The sequence below is a fragment of the Copadichromis virginalis genome, linkage group LG20 (genome assembly GCF_057382275.1).
Source record: "Copadichromis virginalis isolate Kocher_CV1m ecotype Utaka linkage group LG20, C_Virginalis_male_GT1.1, whole genome shotgun sequence".
Lineage (NCBI taxonomy): Eukaryota > Metazoa > Chordata > Actinopteri > Cichliformes > Cichlidae > Copadichromis > Copadichromis virginalis.
The window spans coordinates 16,574,439-16,598,169 of NC_140637.1; the positions used below are offsets into that span (position 1 = coordinate 16,574,439).

The 23,731-nt window shown below is 40.2% G+C and overlaps 1 protein-coding gene across 1 annotated transcript; it reads right to left on the bottom strand.

Annotated features, from left to right (window-relative positions):
- Positions 1-588: 588 nt before the first annotated feature.
- On the bottom strand, positions 589-15,569 carry LOC146684508 (uncharacterized). Its single transcript, XM_085443814.1, has 4 exons — positions 15,144-15,569; positions 3,513-3,776; positions 1,472-2,467; positions 589-1,066 (listed from the first exon to the last, which is right to left on the bottom strand). The coding sequence occupies exons 1-4, from the start codon at positions 15,349-15,351 to the stop codon at positions 663-665; spliced, it is 1,872 nt and encodes a 623-aa protein (XP_085299940.1). The 5' UTR covers positions 15,352-15,569; the 3' UTR covers positions 589-662.
- Between the last annotated feature and the right edge of the window lie 8,162 nt (positions 15,570-23,731).

Here is a 23,731-nt window from a genome sequence, read left to right on the forward strand (position 1 = left end):
AGAGTTAAAAACGGTCTTTCAATGTGCAGCTGTTCTCAGAGGTGTTACAATAAGGACTTCACCAAGTTCAGTGGAGTTAGAAGTTCACATGAATTTAGCAAGTTAGTTTCAACCTAAATATGATAAACCATGTTCTAACTAAAATGTACAGCTCTACCCTCATCATACGACAGGGAGAAGACACCAAAAACCAATATCACTCACTCATGAAAGGGAACAGCCATGGAATTTATCCATCAGGGTCAACTTTATTTAGCATCAGTAGGAATTTGAATAATGGAGGAACCTTCATTTGATTTTAATGTTATTGAAACACAAAAACTCCCAGGGCTTATGTGGCTGGTAAATTAGCCAACTAAATTAGCTAACTATAAAATTATAGCTTGCAAAAATGATTGCTAGCTAAACCATATCCTTTTATTCTCTTAACTTGTGTTTTATGCAGTCACCAACACATTGAAAAAACACAAAAGTCTCCTTTCTGCAACGTTACAAGCTGTCAGGAGAGATATGTTGAATTTTAACATCCTCCTGGATGTCCAGCAGTTGGTTGTCCTGTCAACCGCAGCATAAACAATGTGGCCGAGAGAGGAAGCAGGAAAGAAAGAAAAAAAAAAAAAAAAAAAAAAGGAAAGAAAAAACCCCACGTTGCATGTGACAACTTAGTTCAAGCTATGCTGCTTCTTCACAATACGGTTATCTTCAGAGAAGGGGAGATAGGAGAATTCACCTGTGTGAATTCTCATGTGTGTTTTGAATGTTGATGAGGTAGCAAATCTTTTCTCACAGGTGCTACAAGAATACAGCTTTTCACCTGTGTGAATTCTCATGTGTCTTTTGAATGTTGATGAGGAAGCAAATCTTTTCTCACAGGTGCTACAAGAATGCGGCTTTTCACCTGTGTGAATTCTCATGTGTGTTTTGAATGTTGATGAGGTAGCAAATCTTTTCTCACAGGTGCTACAAGAATACAGCTTTTCACCTGTGTGAATTCTCATGTGTCTTTTGAATGTTGATGAGGTAGCAAATCTTTTCTCACAGGTGCTACAAGAATACGGCTTCTCACCTGTGTGAATTCTCATGTCTTTTGAATGTTGATAAGTCAGCAAAACTTTTCCCACAGGTTGCGATCGTGGCTCAAGAGTTGGGCGTTCGCCTTGTAATCGGAAGGTTGCCGGTTCGAGCCCCGGCTTGGACAGTCTCGGTCGTTGTGTCCTTGGGCAAGACACTTCACCCGTTGCCTACTGGTGGTGGTCAGAGGGCCCGGTGGCGCCAGTGTCCGGCAGCCTCGCCTCTGTCAGTGCGCCCCAGGGTGGCTGTGGCTACAATGTAGCTTGCCATCACCAGTGTGTGAATGTGTGTGTGAATGGGTGGATGACTGGATATGTAAAGCGCTTTGGGGTCCTTAGGGACTAGTAAAGCGCTATATAAATACAGGCCATTTACCATTTACAAGAATACGGTTTCTCACCTGTGTGAATTCTCTTGTGTTTTTTCAATGTTGATAAGTCAGCAAATCTTTTCCCACAGGTGCTACAGGAATACGGCTTCTCACCTGTGTGAATTCTCGTGTGTGTTTTGACCTTTGATAAGGTAGCAAATCTTTTCCCACAGGTACTACAAGGGTACGGCTTCTCACCTGTGTGAACTCTCATGTGTGTTTTGAATGTTGATGAGGTAGCAAATCTTTTCCCACAGGTGCTACAGGAATACGGCTTCTCACCTGTGTGAATTCTCGTGTGTGTTTTGACCTTTGATAAGGTAGCAAATCTTTTCCCACAGGTACTACAAGGGTACGGCTTCTCACCTGTGTGACTTTTCGTGTGTTTTTTGACTTCTAATGAAGTAGCAAATGTTTTCCCACAGGTGCCACAAGAATACGGCTTCTCACCTTTGTGAATTCTCTTGTGTTTTTTGAATGTTGATAAGTCAGCAAATCTTTTCCCACAGGTGCTACAGGAATACGGCTTTTCACCTGTGTGAACTCTTAGATGTGTAATCATATTGTATTCATCCTGTAAAGTTTTTCCACACACTTCACATTGTACAGACTTGTTCTTTGTGTCCGTTCTACTTTTACTCGATGACACAGGAAGGTTGTCTACTCTTTGACTGTGACGTCTCTCATTCAGCTCTGTATTTCTAGTAGTTCCTGAGACCACATGCTGACTTTTTTCATTATCTCGGGTCTCTGCTTCAGGAGAGCTGTGAGAAAGGAGCTGCTCACTGTTTGGTTCTGGTTTACTGTAGGCACTTTCCTCATAAGCGGGTGTCACCATGAAGGTATCAGCCTCCTGCTTCAGCCCAAGCTGCTCTCCCTTCTGACTGCTGCCAAGTTCCTCCTTTTCCTCTTTAATCTGTGGATTCTCTGGTTTCTCCTGGTTCAGACTGGAGTTCCTCTCCTGGTTACAGACCTGCTGGTCTGTAAGAACCTCCTCTTCCTCAAAAGCATGCTGCTGTAGGGCATCTGAATGCACAAAGGGGAAAAGATGATAGTAAAACAAACATTTGAGAAAATATTTACTGGTCTGAACCATTAGCAGGTCTCTACATAGTGAGCCTGTTGCTCACATATACCACTAAAATTAAAGTCTACAAACGTGACAAATTATTTGGGCACTGATGCAAATGTTTAGTTCTGACACTCTTATTAGCAAATTTCAAAGTTCAGCTTCTTATGTCTTTGATATATAAAATAAATAGATGTTGTTTTTTGTTAAATGAATGTGGATGTCTGAATTGGCCGCAGTTACAAGAAGGCATGCTGGGGAAGAGCTCTCTTACACAGTAGTAAACGTTTTGGCTGTGCTTGAAATGCCATGAAAACACTCTTCTTGTCTAACAAATTTAACTTTAGAAACTCTGAATTCCATATTTTCCAAAACAGAATAGAAATATTTATTCATATTACCCAGACCTGTAAACTGTTCAAATTTACCATTTCCATGCTGCAGAGGAAACATAATTCTTTAACTTAAACTGATAACAGAACAAAATGAAACTTGTGTTGTTGACTTTGTGTCTCTGTGTAGATTTTGTCTGACCAGTGAGTGGAAATTTGAAACCCAGATGTTTCACGTCTTTCATTCTGGTGAATTTTTACGTACTAATTTTCACCGTTTTGCACAGGTTAATGGTGGAAATGTGTTTAAATAAAGAACAGAAAATCAGGCTGAAGAGATTCATTCATGTTGCTTATTACTTTTTGACCTTCAATTCTCTGACAGTTCATCAGTCTGTCGGAGGGTCAACACAGAAACACAGACAACTATTCACACTCATATTCACACCTATGAGCAATTTAAAATCACCAACTAACCTAACCCGGCTGTTCGTATGTCTCTGGATAGTGAACAAGGGGAGAACATGCAAACTCCACACAGAAAGGCTTGGCTACTTGGTAGAGTCAAACTCAGGACCTTGTTGCTGTGAGGCAACAGTGCTAACCACTGGTCCACTGAGCTGTCTGTGAGTTATATTCACTTTTATTAAATCAACATAGTTTTACATACCTATTCTGTGTAACTTTATCACAGGTTTCCAGATGGTCTCCAGCAGTCTGAGCTGCTTTTTATCAGTCCAGACAATAATGCCTTCAGCCTCCTGCTTCAGCCCAAGCTGCTCTCCCTTCTGACTGCTGCCAAGTTCGTCCTTTTCCTCTTTAATCTGCGGAGTCTCTGGGTCCTCTTGGTCCAGACTGGAGTTCCTCTCCTGGTTACAGACCTGCTGCTCATCCAGATCCTCCTCTTCCTTACAGTCATGTTGTTTTGGGAGGTCTTGAGGAATAAAGAAACACAAGAACAATAATCACTATTGTGTGATACAAAAACTATATATTTTTTATATTTAGTGATTGTTACGGCCCTAGCAGGGCCTCCTCCTGAAGGTGCCTGTGTGGGAGTGTCCTTCAATCGCTTCTGCTTGAGGTGCCACCTTTCCCTTTTACACAGCAGACTCGAAACAACTCAGTTCATTTTTGATCATATCAATACCAGCATATTGCACAACTAGTGATGGGATTTTCGTCTCTTTTTAGAAAGCCGGCTCTTTCGGCTCCCAACCGGCTCTTCAGGTTGTTTTGCTGCTTTAATTAATTAATTATTAACAACAATATAAAATTATGAACAAAAGGAATTACTAATGTAAAAAAAAGAAACGTGGTTTTATTTATATATGTTTATATATAAATATATATGGTGGCCCCTAGAGACAAAGCATGTACAAACTCCAAAACCCATTTCTAGCGTCAACTGAACTTCCAAAACAGAGCTATCTAGATCACTTAATTTACACAATTGAAATCATATGTGTATTGTTTGTGTATTTATACACAAGCACTCATATATATTCATAAAAAATTCCAAAAACTGTTACTACCACACACCAAATCCGGTCGTTGGTACTTCCTGGCTTGTGTAGCCACTAGGTAACAAAATCTCAACACTGTGCCCTAGCATCCTGGAGCACTTCTGTTGTGTTTTGTACGTGCTTTGGAGTTTGTACGTGCTATGGAGTTTTTACGTGTTTTGGGGTTTGTATGTGCTTTGTCTCTAGCGGGCACCGTAAATATACTTTTATTTATTCTCTCCACATAAAATTTAATAAATAAATCATATAATACAAAAAAACAACTATTTACATTTCAACTTTTAACTATTTAAATTTTTAGCTTTTTCCTTTTAAACAAATTTAAAGTGAAACAACACAAAACACTGCAAACCACAACACAAATATAAATTAAAATATGAAAACAAAAAGAAGATGCACATTCTCTGTCATATGGGCCTGCATGAATAAACTTTCTGAATTCTTTATCATCTGCAATTGAAAATAGTTGTGGATGATTACTATACCTTTCTAATGTGACGTTGTTGTCCCTGGCTCTCTTTCTCTCGCTCTCCCTCCTGCTCTGTTACTGTGCTACTGCATGTGTAACAACCGCCCCTCCCCCCTCTTCCCATCGCAAAGCACAAGGCTCGCGTGCAGAGTGAAGCGGGGAAAAAAGTGCGAGAGAGAGGGTGAGAGAGAGAAAAAAAACACGCTTGTGTCGTTCACTTCAAAGAGTCGGCTCTAAGAGCCGTTTCGTTTTGACCAACACATCACTAACAACCATGATGAAAAACGCTCATCTGCTTCCATCACCATCAGCTGATTAACATTGAGCTGCTGCAGTCAACACCATCAAACTAATTTAGTGTTTAATGTTATGTTATTGAATGCTTTTACTTTTAAATCTTTACCAGCGCTTAAAGACTGTAGATGTTCACACCTGGTGTTAGAAAACCGAGCTCACAGCAGTATTTTTTTTATAACAGGAAATTTAAATTTTTATTGGTTACCGTGTTTATTACCACTTTTATCAGTAATGTACTTCCTATAAAATATGGATTTGATAAGTTACCAGTTTATTGAAATCAGCTAGTGAACACATTGATCACTTTATTGAACTACACACCTTACACTCTTGTGAGCTCTGGTTACTAACAGCAGGTGTGAATGTTTGGAGTCCAAAACGCAGATAAAGATTAGAATAACAAGGTAATGTAAAATCAGTTTAATGCAGTTGACAGTAGCAGCTCAGATGGAAATCAGCCAATTGTGAGGAGAGCAGAGGACCAAAACTGTCAGAGTTGTGGGACAAGTGAAGAGAACACTGTTGGCATTATTGTTAGCATAAAAGATGGAAATTTAAATAAATGTTAAATTTTAAAATAGATCATTGCCTCCTGTGCCTAAATAAATATATGTACTGAATACCAGTAAAAAAAAAAAAAGGATACCCCAAAGACCATCACTTTTCAAAAATAATAATAATAATAAGAAATACAAATAATATGAAAGTTACTTACATGTCAAAGATGGTGCTTGTGATCTTGAAGAATCTAAACGTGATAAGGAAATGAAAGAAAGTGCATGAGAAAATACAAACATTTTTGTTTTTTCCCAGGATAATTCAATATAAAAGATTCTCTTACTAATGCACAAAATGAACAGTGTAATTAAAAGTTTGAAAGGCACTGCATGTGTTTATATGATAAACTGACTAATTCAAGCAGCAAACACTAGCAGTGCAAAAATGTATCTAACTAGCTGACAGACTTTAAAGTCACAGGAAGATATATCAAAATGGTGACTTATGCCAGAACAAATGACTTGACAGACATAAATCCTAAATTCCTTTAAGTAAAAAAGGAATTACTTTTTCATAAGTGGTCCCTAGTGGTTTTCAAATTATTACATGGCTTGTTAATTTTTTATTAAATTATTAAGAAGCCAGATGAGTTCAAAACATTTACAAATTACTATAAAGCACTATCCAAACTTCAAATCAAGTGGCAAAATCTCCAAATTAAAAGTACTTGCAAACTATAAAAATTTGATTATACTTAAAAATATGCAAAAACTAATTTAGTGGAATTTTTACCTGCTCAAGAATACATTAAACATGCAATATTTAATTGAAAAGAACAAAATTTGTGTACTTTTAGAAAGGATTATTAAATATTTGGGGATACTAGCCATAAAGAGGGTGTCGTACATTTACGGGCATCTAATTTCCTGGATTTAATGGTTTAAAGGTTTAATAGGTCTTTGAAGTTGATAATAAAATTGAGTCCATTATTAGCAAAAAGAATTTAAAAAAAAAAGAGCAAAAAAAATGCTTAATATATAATAATTGTTTTAAACTTAAGCTTTGTAATTGTAGCAGATTTCATTATGTCTGTAATTTTTTTATTTAGCCCCACAGTAGTTAAAGCCATAAATGGGAGTTAGATTTATTACTAGTATTTTACACAGCATTCAGCTATAGTAACATGTTCTGCATTTTCCTACTTCACCATCTGATCTGAACAGCTGCACTCTCTTAATTAATTAATGACCTAACATTTCTCAGTAACCAATAAACTAGATGGAACAGCACAGTATCTAAGAGAGAGATCAGACAGTGTTTGAGCTAAAGAATCTGTGTGTTTCTTTTGGGGGCTTTTTACACACTGATCCACCACCGTTTTCCTATAGTACAATGCATATCTGGTAACATTACCGTAAACGTGACCAGTAGGTTCACGTTCAGATCAGAAAACCGTTTCAGCTGCAGGCATCTACTCCTGTAATTTAAACAATCACCTTGCTACACTGCACATGAATATTACGTAACATGGTATGACTAGCTCATGTTCAGACATTTAAGATACTGTTCAGCCATTTTGTTTACTGGGTAGTGCATAATGGCCGAGTTAGCGGAGCAGGAATCCACTAAAGCCAAAAAAATAATATACATTTTTTAAATTAATTACAAAAACCTTATAGGAAAACTTAAGAAACAGTTGCAGAAGCACAGAAAAAAAACTGCCGTGTACGTTATAGTGTGTAAATTCAAAAACTGTATAGGGCTTTGGAGCGTGATGTCACGGGGGGTGATTACCTAACTTTGCCCCACCTGGGGCACACAACAACAGCCTATCCTTAAATGACTGTGTTTGCCCATGTCTATCCCAGGTGGAAAACCCAAGTGGGTCCTACATGTGTTTCCCATTTTGGACCAAGTTAAGTGTTTCCCATGTTTGACCCAGCTAGGACCTACTAAAAGTGCTCACTTGGGATGGCCCATATGGGTTTAATGTGAAGAACCCAAGTAGGCCCCATACAAAAAGCCCAGTTTGAGCCCATGCCCACATGGTACCCATCCAGCCCGAGCAAAAACCAGGTGGGGCCCATATATACATGTTGGCTGGGGACTGGCTTTCAGCTTTAGCTGTTTCAGCTGTTTTATTGAGTGTTATGTTTTTATTGTGTATTTCTGTGCATGTTTGTTGATATAGTGATCATAAATGTAAATTTTCTTTATAGCCTGTACAGCAGGTATTTTAAATGAGCTTAAAAAATAACCCTAGTCTTGACTTCTCACTGAGTAACAAAGGCTTCCCCTTAGAGTTGTTTTTCCTGAGCAGTAAAACCTGGGCTGTAAAGAAAACATGGCAGGGAAAAAGAAAAGTGTCTGACTGCTGTCAAGTGCTTTGCAAAAAGTTTTATTATGACAAGTTTTATTCAGTTTAATCAGCAGCTGGATTGAAAACGTTTTAAGAGGCGCTGATCTTGACTATTAAAATAATGCAAGAAGCTCTTTTTAGATACTGTTTTATTATATAATTTAATTTATGGTTGATTTTCACATTTGCTTCATTTAAAATGTAAGTGATTCTCTTGCTTCAGACGTTATATCGGTAACAATAATAGATCGTATTAAAGATGGATGTGTTTTAGGTTTTTAATAGTGAAGCTGACACAGAAGTGTCTTAAAGCTGCATTCTTTCTTATGCTACCAAGGGGCAATACCTGGCTGAAAGATTTGTTGTCCTGTCTGAAGTTGTTTGTTTGATGTTGTTTGAAGTTTCCAGATCCAGATGCTCCTTCAGTCCCCACAGTCAAAGCAACTGAGGCACCTCTGAGAGTTAAAAACGGTCTTTCAATGTGCAGCTGTTCTCAGAGGTGTTACAATAAGGACTTCACCAAGTTCAGTGGAGTTAGAAGTTCACATGAATTTAGCAAGTTAGTTTCAACCTAAATATGATAAACCATGTTCTAACTAAAATGTACAGCTCTACCCTCATCATACGACAGGGAGAAGACACCAAAAACCAATATCACTCACTCATGAAAGGGAACAGCCATGGAATTTATCCATCAGGGTCAACTTTATTTAGCATCAGTAGGAATTTGAATAATGGAGGAACCTTCATTTGATTTTAATGTTATTGAAACACAAAAACTCCCAGGGCTTATGTGGCTGGTAAATTAGCCAACTAAATTAGCTAACTATAAAATTATGGCTTGCAAAAATGATTGCTAGCTAAACCATATCCTTTTATTCTCTTAACTTGTGTTTTATGCAGTCACCAACACATTGAAATCTTTATGCTGATAGTGACCTATACAGTATTTAATCAGGTCTCTGATACATGCAAAAATATAACAAAACAGTGTTATGTATATTTTCTCACTGTTCACTGTCATGTCTGTCAATAAAGTACTTGGTTGTGGTTAATATATACTGTGGTTTCCAATAAAGCAGGAACTTCAGTTTCCTAGTGAACCTTAAACCAAAGGTTGTGATTTTAACAAACAAATCTATTTTCTGCCCGTGTGCATCGTGTTCACCTTTGGTTTGCTGCAGTTAAACTGCTCCAACAGGAGGACGTTTTTGAACCAGAGCAGAAAAGTTCTAAAGCTGAACGTCCATCTTTTCTCTCTCATATTTTCTTTTTATGTTTCCTGTGTTAAAAACACTACTTCTCAAAAACAGCAGTTAATATTTCCCAGCCGAATTGAACTCTAATCATTGACTAATTAAGGAATCACTGCAGCTACAATGTATTTATTGGATTTGAAAACTGATGGAAAAAAAAATGTTATGCAATGTTCTAATTGTGTGAGCTGTATGTTAGTCAAGAATACACTTAGTGCCTGGAAATACGCCCAAATTAAAAAATATTTATCTGCTCATTATAGTGCACACACACTCGTAACTGTCCTTGTGAGAAGCCCCTAGAAGGAAAAGCGCTATTGTGTGACAGTTTTAAAGCAAAAAAAGGGTGGGACTGACAAAATGTACTTGTTAGGATGCCTGGGTCGTTGACCCAGGGTTTTGAGTTTATTATATTATTTATCATTTCTAGTCTTTGGTTTCTTTGTTAGAGTTCTGTCTTATGGTTTATGTCTCTATGTTCTCTAGTTGCTCTGTCTCCCCTGTCAGTTGTATCCCCTTGTCAAGTTCGCATCTCTGTGTTATGTTTCCTGTTTTACTTTGAAAGTCCGTGTCTCATGTAAATGCGTCTGGTTTTGCTTCCTTTGTCTCGTTAGGCCTGATTTGCCCCAGCTGTGTTTCCCTCCTTTTACCCATTCCCTGATTGCTCCATCTATGTATTTCAGCCCTGTGTTTCTCTGTGTCGCGATCTACCCTTATCTACCTGTGTGTTCTGTCTGTGTAAGTGGATTTTGTATTCCTAGTTTTTGCCCTTTTGAGTTCGGCATTAAAGCTGTTTTGAGTTCACGTCTGTCTCCGGAGTCTGCACTTTGGATCCTTTTCCTGCCTGCACACAGCCGTCACATAACAGTACTGGGGACTTCCCCCTTCAAGCATGAAACTTTGTATTTCATACTTTTGCTCCCTTACAAGAATAAACACAATTCTTGACTGTTGCTCATTTTTATTGTGGCAAAAACTCACTTGACCAAAGGATTAAAATTATAAACCAGAGGATTTGGACTGGTTTTTGGTCCATTAGTGCCATTATAGTGTATAAAGCAATACTAATGAACAGGAGCATAAAGAACTTTTTTTTTTTTTTCCAGTTAACAACCTTTATTGATTCCCCCTGCGTGAAATACAAGTGCGGATTGTCATTGGATGGTTGCCAACTAGTTAGAACAAAAAGTAAAACCCTAAAACTATCACCATAGAGAAATATACATAAAAATATACCTCTGAAAAACTTCATATAGACATTTCCTAACAGCTTATAGTCAGGGCTCAATCAGTAGCAATAAAGACTGGTATGATGTGAACACAGAAGAAAAAACAAAACACACACAAGGCCCTGCCCCATCTCACCCAGACACTGGACAGACGGTCATGTTACAGGAAGTATGGCTGACATGGGGAATGTAGGTTAATATTGCTTTACATAAACACAAGCTAGGTTCAGATTAGCTGGATTTGAACTGACTGCAGACAAACTGAATTCTTTGGCGTTTTATTCAGAGTACTTAAAACCATAAAACCAAAGTCTGAAATGGAAAAAAGAAATAAAAACAAAAAGCGCCTGCGTTTTAACCGTTCTTGCATATAGGATAAGCACCTGAAGAGTCCCTGCTTGTACCCCGGTGGCGAGCTAACGTTCCTCTCACACAACATGCGTCTGAAACTGGGGTGAAAAATGGACACATTCCTTCAATAAGACTTGAGTGTAAGAAGCATTCGCACTCTCCTCTTGAGGCACTGAAAACCCAGTTTCGATCAACACTTTAGGCGGCGCTGAAGAATCTGCGGGACTGAACGAGCGTCATTTCCTGCCTCTCATTGCACCTTTATCATATTTGAGTCACAAAGCCGATTGTTCTGTTCTCAAAATGTGACATCTCCAGATCAGAAATGCCTGACACGAGTCTGCTCAGCTTGTTTGACAATTACGTCTTAAATAAACGCACAAATTATGGCTGCTCGTCACGTTCTATGAAAACCAGGACGCTCAGACTTAAATGTCATCGCAAATTGTGAGGATCTGCTTCTGTGAAGTGAAGCAGTCTCTTTCTCCAGCTTCTTAGCAACTCACTGACATAATTAGTGGGTGGGGGAGAGGTGAAGGCGATGGCATTGAACAGGCTCGCTGCTTCTTACTGCAAACACTAACAGAGCGTTTCCACATTTGTAGCTAAATCGTTTAGAGCAGGTAAAAAAAAAAAGAAATGTGAGTGACGTGCTGGAATGATGCCTCGACACATTTGAGGAAGATTAAAGAAACATTTACATGTGTTTAATGCTAAATGTAACAGATCATCGTCTATATTATAAAGTAAAACCATACCACACCCCAGGCTTCCCCCATCAACACAGCTTTAAGATAAACAGCACACAAAAACACAAAGTCTCCTTTCTGCAACGTTACAAGCTGTCAGGAGAGATATGTTGAATTTTAACATCCTCCTGGATGTCCAGCAGTTGGTTGTCCTGTCAACGGCAGCATAAACAATGTGGCCGAGAGAGGAAGCAGGAAAGAAAAAAAAAAAAAAAGGAAAGAAAAAACCCCACGTTGCATGTGACAACTTAGTTCAAGCTATGCTGCTTCTTCACAATACGGTTATCTTCAGAGTAGGGGAGATAGGAGGGTGAAGCAGCAGTGTCTGTGCTTTCATAAAGAACTCTAACTTTCGTGAAATGTAAGATGTAAGTTTCCCTGAAACAATTAATAGAATAACGTAATAAACTGAAAAAACAACGCTGAGAGTTCTTTACTGCTCTAGATAGAAAAATACTGATTGAATATGGACCATCTTTTCCCTCAGGTGTTCAGCGATGACTCACAGCGGTCCCACATTTTAAACAGTATGAATTCTCATGTGCTTCTTTAATTTGTTCCTCTCAACAAATCTTTTCCCACAGGTGTTACAAAAATACAGCTTTTCACCTGTGTGAATTCTCATGTGTGTTTTGAATGTTGATGAGGTAGCAAATCTTTTCTCACAGGTGCTACAAGAATACGGCTTCTCACCTGTGTGAATTCTCTTGTGTTTTTTGAATGTTGATAAGTCAGCAAATCTTCTTTAATCTGCGGAGTCTCTGGGTCCTCTTGGTCCAGACTGGAGTTCCTCTCCTGGTTACAGACCTGCTGCTCATCCAGATCCTCCTCTTCCTTACAGTCATGTTGTTTTGGGAGGTCTTGAGTAGTGATGGGACGTTCTGTATCGAGGCTTCGGAGCGTGTGTCGAGTAATGGAGGGGGCGTTTCCGCGAAGCGCGTATCGAGGCTTGCTTCATTTATGGGAGGAGCTGAAAATGATGACGTCCGAAGCCTCGCTGCCCGGCTGTACCACGTGACTGGTTCATGAAGCGGTTCGAACTTTGCCGCAAATAATCATTTTCCATACTGCCAGCATAAATATACACAGTATACTGCCATCACTACACTATAGGTGTTTTACACACTCCTTTTGTTGTTGACATTTACAGGCTGTGTGCAAAATGCCACACTCTTCAAATTCATGCCAGCTATTATTTTTACGTCCAGTAGGTGTCCTGCTAGAGCAAATGAAGCTTCATGAAGCTTCGCGTTGGGGTGAACCAATTGGATGAAAAGCTTCAGTGCTTCATGGGGCTTCATCTGCCCATCACTAGTCTTGAGGAATAAAGAAACACAAGAACAATAATCACTATTGTGTGATACAAAAACTATATATTTTTTATATTTAGTGATTGTTACGGCCCTAGCAGGGCCTCCTCCTGAAGGTGCCTGTGTGGGAGTGTCCTTTAATCGCTTCTGCTTGAGGTGCCACCTTTCCCTTTTACACAGCTGACTCTCATCAGTAATTAAAGGTATTTAACCCCAGGGAAAGGTGAGCTCTGGGCCAGAGTGCCATGTGAGTGGTTACAGCTAGTGAGCTGAGAGTTTGTGGTGTTTGCCGCTAGTGAGCTGTGTTATTGTGGTTTGCAGCTAGTGAGCTGCGTGTCTGTGTTTGCAGCTAGTGAGCTGCTCTTTCTTTTTGGCTTATGTTTTACTTTATTGACCAACGCCTGAGTTTTGTTTGTTTTCTTAAATGGTGATAGCGGCTCTTTTAGTTGAGCTACTTTAATAAAACTGTTTAATTTAACCCGTTTGCCTCCTTAACTCTTTTTCCTCACCCGGACACTTTTTGTTACTTCCCCCTCACCACCTAGACCCCTCAGGGGAACATAACAGTGATATAAAAACTAATATTTTTAAAAGCATGAATCAAAAACCAAGAAATGGTGATCAGCCTATCATATGACCCATTACGAGCCCCACGCACACGCACGCTCAGGGAAATAGTTGTGCACACTCACAGCAAGGATCCTCACTGTGAGCAAAGACACAAAGTTCACCAAACTAAAATGCAATGTGACCACCATGAAAACATCAGTGTGTGTAAGGAAGAGGACTCCCTTACTGTATTTATTTATATTGTATTGTCTGTATAGCACTTTAGAGCACACCTTTCACTTTATTAAAAGCACCTTATCAAGCAATTTATGAGCATTGCACTTTAAGCATGGATTTGCACACAAGAAGTTTAAATATTTGTTGACTATTTATTGGGAATTTTAGGGTCAGTTGGTGGCCTTGTTTCAGATCCTGCACAGCTGTTCCTCGTCAAGGAATGTGGTGGTTGTCTGTCAGGAGAGAAGAATGGTGATTGAGATTGTGATTAAGGTTTACCAATAAGGAAAACTAATGCAAATGTGTGTGTGAAATCTAGGGATAAAAGTGGTGCAAATAAGTGTTTGTAAGTTAATGATTACTCACCTTTCTTGCCTGTGTCTTCTTCAAGGTGTTTGGGCAAATGTTTCCCCTGGGGTCCAGACACCATTTAAAGGTTCCGGGAGAGACCATTGGTAAAGAGAGTGTGGTGAATCTTTTTGTGCTTGGGTTTCTGGGTTTTTATAATATTGGGTTTGGGGTAACATTAAAGTGTGAAATATTTATTAATATGTAAATGTGAAAATGTATTTATGTATTTATTTATTCTTATTGATATATTGTGTACTGTGGTGGAAGGTTGGGATTTAAGAATTTACCTGAGAGTGGAATAATGGTTAAGTCTGTGACAGCTGAACATATTTAAGGCTGCCAGTTGTCATTAGAGGGTGGATTTTTTTTTGTGCTGTGAAGAAGCTCGACAAGTTAATTGTTGTAAGGAGAGCCATATAGCAAATAAATACTTTGTTCCACTACACTTGCCTTGGTCTGTCTCACTGTGTTTCCAGCCGCTAAGGGCTGCCCTGTTACAGTGTGTAAAATCCTTTTTTAAATGAAACTTCACTTCAACTTCAGAGAAGGCTGTTAACTTGTTAAATGTGTATTCCGCTGACATCTAACTATATTTTACTGCACAATCTCAGTGTTTACAGATGATCTAAAACACTAATGCCTGATGTACTCAACATTGGAATCTGTTAGAGAAAAAATTTAAATAAATAAATGAATTAAAATGTATTAAAACCTAACCTATCAGTGACCATCGACCTGCACCAGTTCAACATAGTCCATCACTGAACATTGAACTACAGCACTGATAAATTCAATTTATTTATTTATATAGCGCCAAATCACAACAACAGTCGCCTCAAGGCACTTTATATTGTACAGTGGATTCTACAATAACAAATACAGAGAAAAACCCAACAATCATATGACCCCCTTTGAGTGAGCACTTTGGCGACAGTAGGAAGGAAAAACTCCCTTTTAACAGGAAGAAACCGCCGGCAGAACCAGGCTCAGGGAGGGGCCGGGCCATCTGCTGCGACCGATTGGGATGAGCAAAGGATACCCAGTTTAACATATTCTAGTAAAGCTAATCATACTGAAGAATCTCAGCTTCAACAGCACATTGTTAAAAACATGTCCATACCTATGATGTGTGAGTTTCTGTCAGGTTTCCGGTTGATATCCTGTCTGCGTAGACGGTTGATCTCCTCCTCATACTGGATGATGGTTTTTTGAACCTCTGAGAAGATTTCTTCATAAACAGCAGTTAGTCTCTCCTTGATGAACTCTCTCAGATACTGTACTGAACTCATTGCTGCTTCAACTGAGACTGGGCGGATCAATACAAGCATCAATAGAAGTGACACAGATGTTAATATTGGTATCAGATCCACACTAACTTGACGGGATCAATACTTTAGCTTCTGTCTCTTCTCTAGGTTCAGTCCGCTTCTTCAGCAGCAGCTATGTCTGCAAACACACTGCTCCACTACCACAGTAGTGCTGTCCTCCTCCCTTCTTCTTTGGGGGTTGATGGCGTTTGACATATCAGCTTACAGATGCACTTATCCCACCTTCTGGACTGGAGTGTGAACAGGAGAATAGCAGGGAAGACAATTATATTCTTTCATCAGTCTTATAATTCAATACTACAATTTTCCATTTACGCCTAGATTTCTGGGTTTAATGTTTTCCATAACACGTTGTATGCCTGTATTAAAGAAGACAGCTATCATCATTTCCTTATTTGTTTGAGCTTTCCTGATTTCTGATTCCAAACATAATAAACTATCCATTATCCCTTTCTTTATGAAACCCATTCTGATCCCCAGAGAAGAGACTGTTAGTATCTAAAAATCAGGTTAATCTGTTTTCTTTTAGAAGTTGAGAAAGAAATTAATAGATTACCCACAAACTGAACATGGACAGGATTTACTACAGTAGTTGAAAAATCCACTGGAAAAGGCACACATGAGATTATAGGTTTCACCTCTCGTTCGCTCTTTCCCTCCGTGCTCTGTTTGTGCGCAGGCTCACACTGCACTCACCCTCCCCCGAGCTAAACAGCCAATCACTGTTAGTATGCAAATGACCCTGCGTCAGGTTTCTCATTAGGCAGGGCTTTAGGGGTTATTTATTTGAATTAGACTAGCCAATCAAGATAAATTTTATGTTGTTGGTTGTAAAGATCTTGATGGACATTTGATTTTATTTTTTATTCTAGTTTTCAGTTTTATTTTTCAAGCTTTGCTGAATTTCCTTTTTTTTTTTTTTTTTTTAAACTTGGTGTTAAGGCCCCTGGTCTCGGAGGAAGTGGCCGGCCATCCTGTAAAGAAATCCAAGCGTGCCAGGACTCACAGACGATTGGCTGGCTGGGGACCCGTGCCTGCCCACTTGCATGTAGATTTTAATGTGCCAGTCCTCAAGACCATTGACTGCCTGGGGATTTGTGGTGCTCCAGGGACCAATGAAGCGACTAACTGTGTTCATTGTGGCAACAAAAGCCTGAGGATCCTTCACTCAGGGGAAGACTATGTTTTTGGACTGAGCAGGCAAGTTGTCCCTCTTGCCTCTGTCCTTGACCCCGCTTGCCTAACTCAGGTTAAGCGTGGGAGTTCTGCATGAGTAGCCTTGAGATGTGTTTCTGCCTGAGTGGCTAGTTTTCATTTGTATTTGAATGTGTGAGAGTTCTTTTGTGTTGTTTAATTAGTGATTCGCTGTAAGCTACACTAACAGTTTTCAGTTCTGTGTTTGTAATAAACCCTTTTCTTATATTGACCTCCCTTGTGATGGGCTCGTTTATGTTACCTTCCATGGCCCCAAGCCGGGTCGTAACACTTGGCCTAACCTTGTTAGTTTTGTTAATATTGGCATTGTGTTAATGTCATATTTGATATAAGCTACTCTGCATTTATTAAGGCTGTTGTGTGCTTAACATGTTTTAATCCTTTGTATCTTGTTTTCTTTAATCTAGGGCTGCTCGATTATGGCAAAAATGATAATCACGATTATTTTCACTGAAATTGAGATCACGATTATTTGACGATATTTATTTAACCCTTTAAGACCTACTATAGAACCAAGTCCACCAGAGCTTATATTATTTAATTTTTTTTACATGCTGTAGTGCCATTTGTGGGAGCATTTCAAGTTGCTATACATCAATACAACTGTTATAGCCCATATTTTAATAATATGTATGCATTAAGTCCATAGTAATTACATAAATTGCAAAAAAGTGCAATAAACTACAAAAAAAATTGAAAATCGCTTTTGTTTTGTTTACATATATTTCTACTTGGAGAAATTTAAGAGGTTTATCCCTCAAAACTTTAAATACAATAAAGTTGCAAAAAATAGTTTACAACAACAGGAAATTTATTTTGAGTGTCTTCATAGTTTTATTTTGGAGATACACCAATTTTTATATACTGCAGGAAAAACAAAAAACAATCCTATGATGCAAATTTGCAAAGAAAACAGCATGTGCATCATTTCACTGTGGGAAGTGTTACGAACAGCTGATAGGAACGGCAAAGCGTGTTTCTGGAATATTATGTTTTTGTTCCTGCAAGCACTTTTTATGCAATTTTTGCAAAGCTATATGTGGAACGAAACCGTGACCGAGGACAAGCTGATGGCATAAGATGTAAGTACAACTCCTCCGGTTTCATATGCAAAACAAATTATTGCGCTATAGCTTACACGGTCCAGGTTCTACAGGGATTTAAAAATAGTTACGCAAAACGGAGCGTGCTGCTCTGACCGGCTTTAAAGGGTTAACAATGACTTTAAAAAATAATATAAAATAGTGTGCAACACCACTGAAGTTTTTTTTTTTAAACTCTCTTTTCAACCAACGGCAGTCACTCTCCAAATAACTTCTGCTTAGCTTTCCGAGCTTCCCTCGGGTCCTCTTAATCAGCGGTCTCCAACCTTTTTTGCGCCACGGACCGGTTTATGCCCGACAATATTTTCACGGACCGGCCTTTAAGGTGTCGCGGATAAATGAGGGAGGGGCTAATAATCGGCTCAGTCATTTTTAATGATCGTTGAAAGCCCAGATCGTAATCGTGATTAAAATTCGATTAATTGAGCAGCCCTACTTTAATCTGAACAAGCACCTAAAAACAGACAGTGATCTCTGTCGGCCTCTCTCGGTTTCATTGCCACCATTCATTTTAAAACTCCGTTTTTAAAACCTTACGATGTAACTCCAGCCCAGCCTATTGTTGTTCTGCTAACTGAAGTTTGGTCCTTTTACAGCATCCTGCCATGTGATTACATTTATCCCTTACCATCGGGAATCCTCACGTTAACTTTCACCAAGTGGAAAACAGTTAGCATTCATCTTCCAGCTTCACTGTGTTTATATTATGCTAAGCATAGCTGTGCAGCTAGCCACCAAGTAGCACATCATTATATACCAGCTAGCCCAACTTCAGTAACCCAACAAACATCACTGCCATTTAGTTTTCTCTCTTAATTTATGTCACAAGTGATAGCAGAGCTGTGTGTTTTAATTTTTCCAGAAATCCATCAGTCAGGGTTTGCTCACCACCATAAGCTCATGTGCCCCCTTTACATTTCTGTCTGCCCCCTCATGTATGCCTGTCTAGAACCGGCTCAGATAGCACTCTTAATCTCCCAACATGCTTATTTATTGGTGTTGTTGCTGAATCTGGTTCCACTCACCAAACGACGGCCATTCTGGATTTTATGATCACTTGAAATCCCTCTTCCCGTTATCTTATTTCACTTCTACATCATCTCTCCCGCCATCTACTTCTGCTCTCCTTTCACTTCCGTCACATCACTTTCCCGCCTGCTGTCCAGTCACAGCCTAACCGGCCAACCGCGCCCCTCCCCCTCCACTCCTGCTCTACTGTGAGTTGTTGTTGTGTGGCCAAGAGACTAAACAGACGCCTTTGTTTGTTTGTTTTTGGTTTACAAAACTTATCCGGTTGTTCAGTGATGATGCGACGAATCCTACTTCCGGGTCTAAAATAGTCTGCGTTTAATATGGCTTTTGTGTTGTTAACATGTTTAATGCTATGTATTTTCTTCTATTTGATCTCAAAAAGCTCCTAAAACAGTCAGTGATCCCTGTTGACCTCCCTCGGCTTTTATTACCACTAATCATTTATTTAACCCTTGTGTGGTGTTCGTATTTTTGTTACTCAGCCAGTGTTCATGGGTCTGGTGGACCCGCTAGAGCAGGGGTGCTCAATACGTCGATCGCGATCGACCAGTCGATCGCAAAGGTAGTATTGGTAGATCGCATGGCATTAAAAAAATAGATGCCAGCCTATCATCCATCCCGTCACTTGATTGATACAGGGAAGCCAGTCAGATGACAGCAGATTTTTTCTGACGCTTAGGTCGCTGCGCATGCGCAAACAGCGGCGCGAAGTGTAGTAAAACTGACAAGCTAGTCAGCGAGTTAACTCCAATTTTTAGCTCTCGGTTTTTTCTCTTAAACCTGGCCGTCAGCAGCTACTGTCCGGACTATGCATCCCTGGCTGATTCAATTCAGTGCAAGTCATCAGAGTAAACTCAGGTAATGACAAAAAATTTACATAGTTAATTGTGTTGTGAAATATTGGATATTGCGGTTATGCATGTATATACATTGTAGATATAAAGAATCCTCAATATATTTATAAATAAGTATATGTTTTGGATTTTTGTAGTGGGTAGATCATTTTGACTTGGTCATTTTATAAGTAGCTCACATGCAGAAAAAGTGTGAGCACCCCTGCGCTAGAGTTTTGGCTTTCCAAATTAACACTATCAAACAATTTTATGTTAAATTACTCAACAGATGTTTACTTCATCCCAATTACAAGACATATGAACAGCAAACATGGTTAATTTTTTCCCTTTACCTTTGTTAGATCACATTTATGAATTAATGTGCTTCTCGTTTTTCTTTTATATAAAATGTTATAAATAAATCAGTTATAATCAAGTGGAGTGAGTGGAAAGACACAACACATTTACACGTGAAAAAATAATTAATTGTTTAATTTTTCTTTTGAAAAAAACTGAACACGGGTCTCACAGACCCGAACACCATACAAGGGTTAAGCTCAGTTTTTAAAACCTTAGGATGTAACTACAGCCCAGCCCATGCAACAGTATATGAATGACTAACCTCGTATTGTGGATGGATTATCTCAGTTGTTCTCCTGGCTGAAGTTTGGTCCTTTTACAGCATCCTGCCATGCGATTACATTTGTTTCTGACCACCGAGAACACTCACGTTAACTTTTATCGAGTGGAAAAAAAGTTAGCTTGTTTATATTATGCTAACATAGCTGTGTCGCTAGCAGTCACGTAGCACATCATTATATACCAGCTAGCCCAACTTCAGTAACCCTACAAGCGTCACTGCTGTTTAGTTTTCTGTCTTCATTTATGCTGGAAGTGATAGCAGAGCTGTACGCTTTAATTTGTTTCCAAAACCCCGCAGTCAGGACATGCTATATTGTATTTAGATAGAAGCTAGCGAGCTAACTCCCTGCTAACTTCTAACTCCGTTAAATGTCATAAATTCCGTTTTCATGGATGCCTGGATGTTAAACTCAATTGTTACACCTGGTAGAGCAGAACGCTGATCATTTTATTAAAGATGAAAGACTTTAGACAGTTTTTCAACTCTCAGTAATGCCACAGTGATCGTTTGATATATGGACCTGCAGCGGAGTTTAGACCCAGACATGGCTAGTGACGTCAGACTGAACAACCGGATAGAGACAGTGTAAACAGGTCCGTACAACAAACCTGCGACATTACCCACAAACTGAAAGGTTAAGAAATACACTTTATTAACCTTGTTATTGATACAGTATTTATTACAGGTGCTCCATGCATTCTCCTGCTGTATATCATTAAGCAGGGCTGCCCGTTTGTCACCTATTCTGTTCGTAATTATTTTTATGGACAGAATTTCTGGGCATAGCCAAGTGGCGGAAGACTTTCACTTGGGTGGTCTCAAAATCTCATCTCTGCTTTTTTTTTTTTTTTTTTTTTTTTTTTAAATGACATCAGAAACAGCAGTATGCGACATTACGTGATGGCAGAGCTTCAGTTCATCCTTTGTCATTTTTTTTTTTTTTTTTTTTTTTTTAATAAATAGGACAGGGGGAATGAATGAGAGAAAGAGGGGGAGAGAAAGAAAGAAAACCAAAGGGGAGAAGAGACGGTGAGAAGGGATGGAAGAGAGAGAAAAAAAAAAAGAACTCCTGGGTCACCTGTATGGAGAAAAAAAAAAAAAACAAACAAAAAAAACAAACAGAGGAGACAGCAAACAACAAAGAGCAACATAATAATAGAGAAAACAAAGCACCATCACAATAAACTAGCTAGTCATAGATATCAATATTTACTAAATAATAAACGATATTGTGCAGCACGCAAGATAGACAGCGCACAGTGTGCTTTGAGGCAGCAGCCAAGAAAGCTTTAGTCCGCGTCTGTGAATACCCATGTGTGCATACCTGTGTGGATCAGCATGCTTGCATTCCAAAGGTTTCTCCATGTAATGATCTGCTAGGGAGTGTGGGGGGGCCACAGCCCCGTCCTCCAGGGTGTGAAGCGGGTATGGAGGAGATCAAAACTCCAGACATCCAGAGGCCCCCAGAACACAATAGACCATGGAAGACCAACAGAGGGGCAGCCGCGCCACTCTTCCAGTAAGAGCTGAGGAGAGTCCCAGATGAGGGCTCGCCCAGCAGCCGCGGAGCAGAAGTCAGGGGGAGTTGCAGTGACGCGCCCGTGAGCTCCGCCGGCCCCCAGCTGTGCCTGAGTGACCGAGCCCCAGGCCGAGAGGCCGGGGGCACCCCACCTCCAAAGGGGCCCGAGCGAGCCCCAGGCCCCAGGCCCCGACAAGCGGCCGCCAAGGAGTGAGCCGGTGTGTACCCGGACGCCCACCCCCAGACACAAAGAACCACCAACACACCGACACCTGAGGGAGTCCGCCACCGGCAGGGGAAGTGGTGGTGGGTGGAGATAGGCCTCCAAACCTTGGAGGGCCTGAGGTGTCCCCAGAGAGGTGGCGTCTGATACCCAACCTGACATATAGACACAGACATACAGGCACACACAGACACAAACATCCATTCCCACCCTCATGTTCTCATATGCACTCACTCCACACTCAACCAACGTGGAGACAGACATAAAGAGACGCTGTACACACAATCACACTCCCCAAGCGTACTCTACAAACCGGGTCTAGGTACCCTTGCCCCTGGAGGGGGGAATTGCACCCAGACCCAGGTGGTGTTACCCTTTTCCCTGCGGTGGGTAGAGGCAGACCACCCCGACTCCGCAGCAGCAGGGAGGCCCCACACCCCAGACCGCAGTCGGACGGCCAACTCCTCCTACTAGCCCTCCCGCTCCAGCAGGCCGCAGAGAATGGGGGTGGGAGAAGACTCCAAACCTCCCTCCACCCGCTCATTGTAGTGTTGATGCATATGTGTTCTAAGGTGCAATTAAAACCCAGGAGGGCATGGAGCTACCTGCCAAGGAGCAGCAGGTAAGCGCATAGTCCCTCCTGCTAGCCCTCAATGACTAAGTGTATTTAAAATTGAGAGGTGGGCAACGACGTCAGGGGTGAGGTATACACCCTGATGGTAATTCGGACTCCGTGATTGTGCCCACCCCCAAGATCCTATATGTATGTGTAATGAGAGTGTGAATAATGTGAATGTCTAAGTTGTGGGATAAAATTGAGGCAGAGGCAGCCAGAAGGGGACAGGGGGGGGGGGGGGGGTGTAGCCTCCTCTGCACCCTGGTGACATACCCCCACTCCAAGGCCCTGCATGTGTGGGTGGTTGTGGAGGAGCGGGAAGAGGGAGGCAGCTGGAGATGGGGAGTTGATGTGGTTCTTTGGCTTCGTCGAGTGATGGCCTCCGGCTCGCACTGGAACGGTTCGCAGCCGAGTGTGAAGCGGTGGGAATGAGAATCAGCACCAAATCTGAGGCCATGATCCTCAACAGGTGGTGTGCCAAAAAGTGATTGTCTGCCAGAAAGTTGCTTATAAAGCTGCAGCGCCCAGATTACGCACGTTGACAGCTACTTCCGTGCGACTGATTATGAAAAAACAACAACATTTATGCATTTGTTATTAGACACAGGTATGCAGTTATGAAACTTTAACGTTTCTTGTAACCGAATTATGACGCTTGTCAGAAGTTTGCTTTCAGTGTGTAGCGCAGTCACGAATAACTACACGCATGAAATAATTAATGCCTACAGGTTTAGTATATATACTCTCGTTTATTATATTTGTTTTAGTATTTTATATTTCATATGCATTCATTTTGTTTTCTTTGTTCTTTTTAAACATACTGTAAGAAGTTTGTAAGAATAAATCATTCCCATTGCCATACACGGGAGGTAACTCTAAAGGTGGTGGAAATTACGGCGGCTGGCTCGAGTACATAATGTCAGTGGCACAGGAAGGGCGACAGTATTGAGTGACCTCAAAGTGATAGTGCAGTAATGCGCCGAAAAGGATGCCAGTTGCCGTTAAGCACCGAAGAAGAAGGGGGGAAAAACACTCGAGTTGGTATGAAGGAGCAAAAATGTCGCGATTAAGAAATATTTTTTCTTATTCTAAATTGAAAGAAAACATGTCCAGAAGAACTCAAAGACAGAGAAAACTTTCCGGAAGCTATATAGAAGGGTAAAATGGCCTGGGTTTAGGACCAAGTTCGTCTAGAG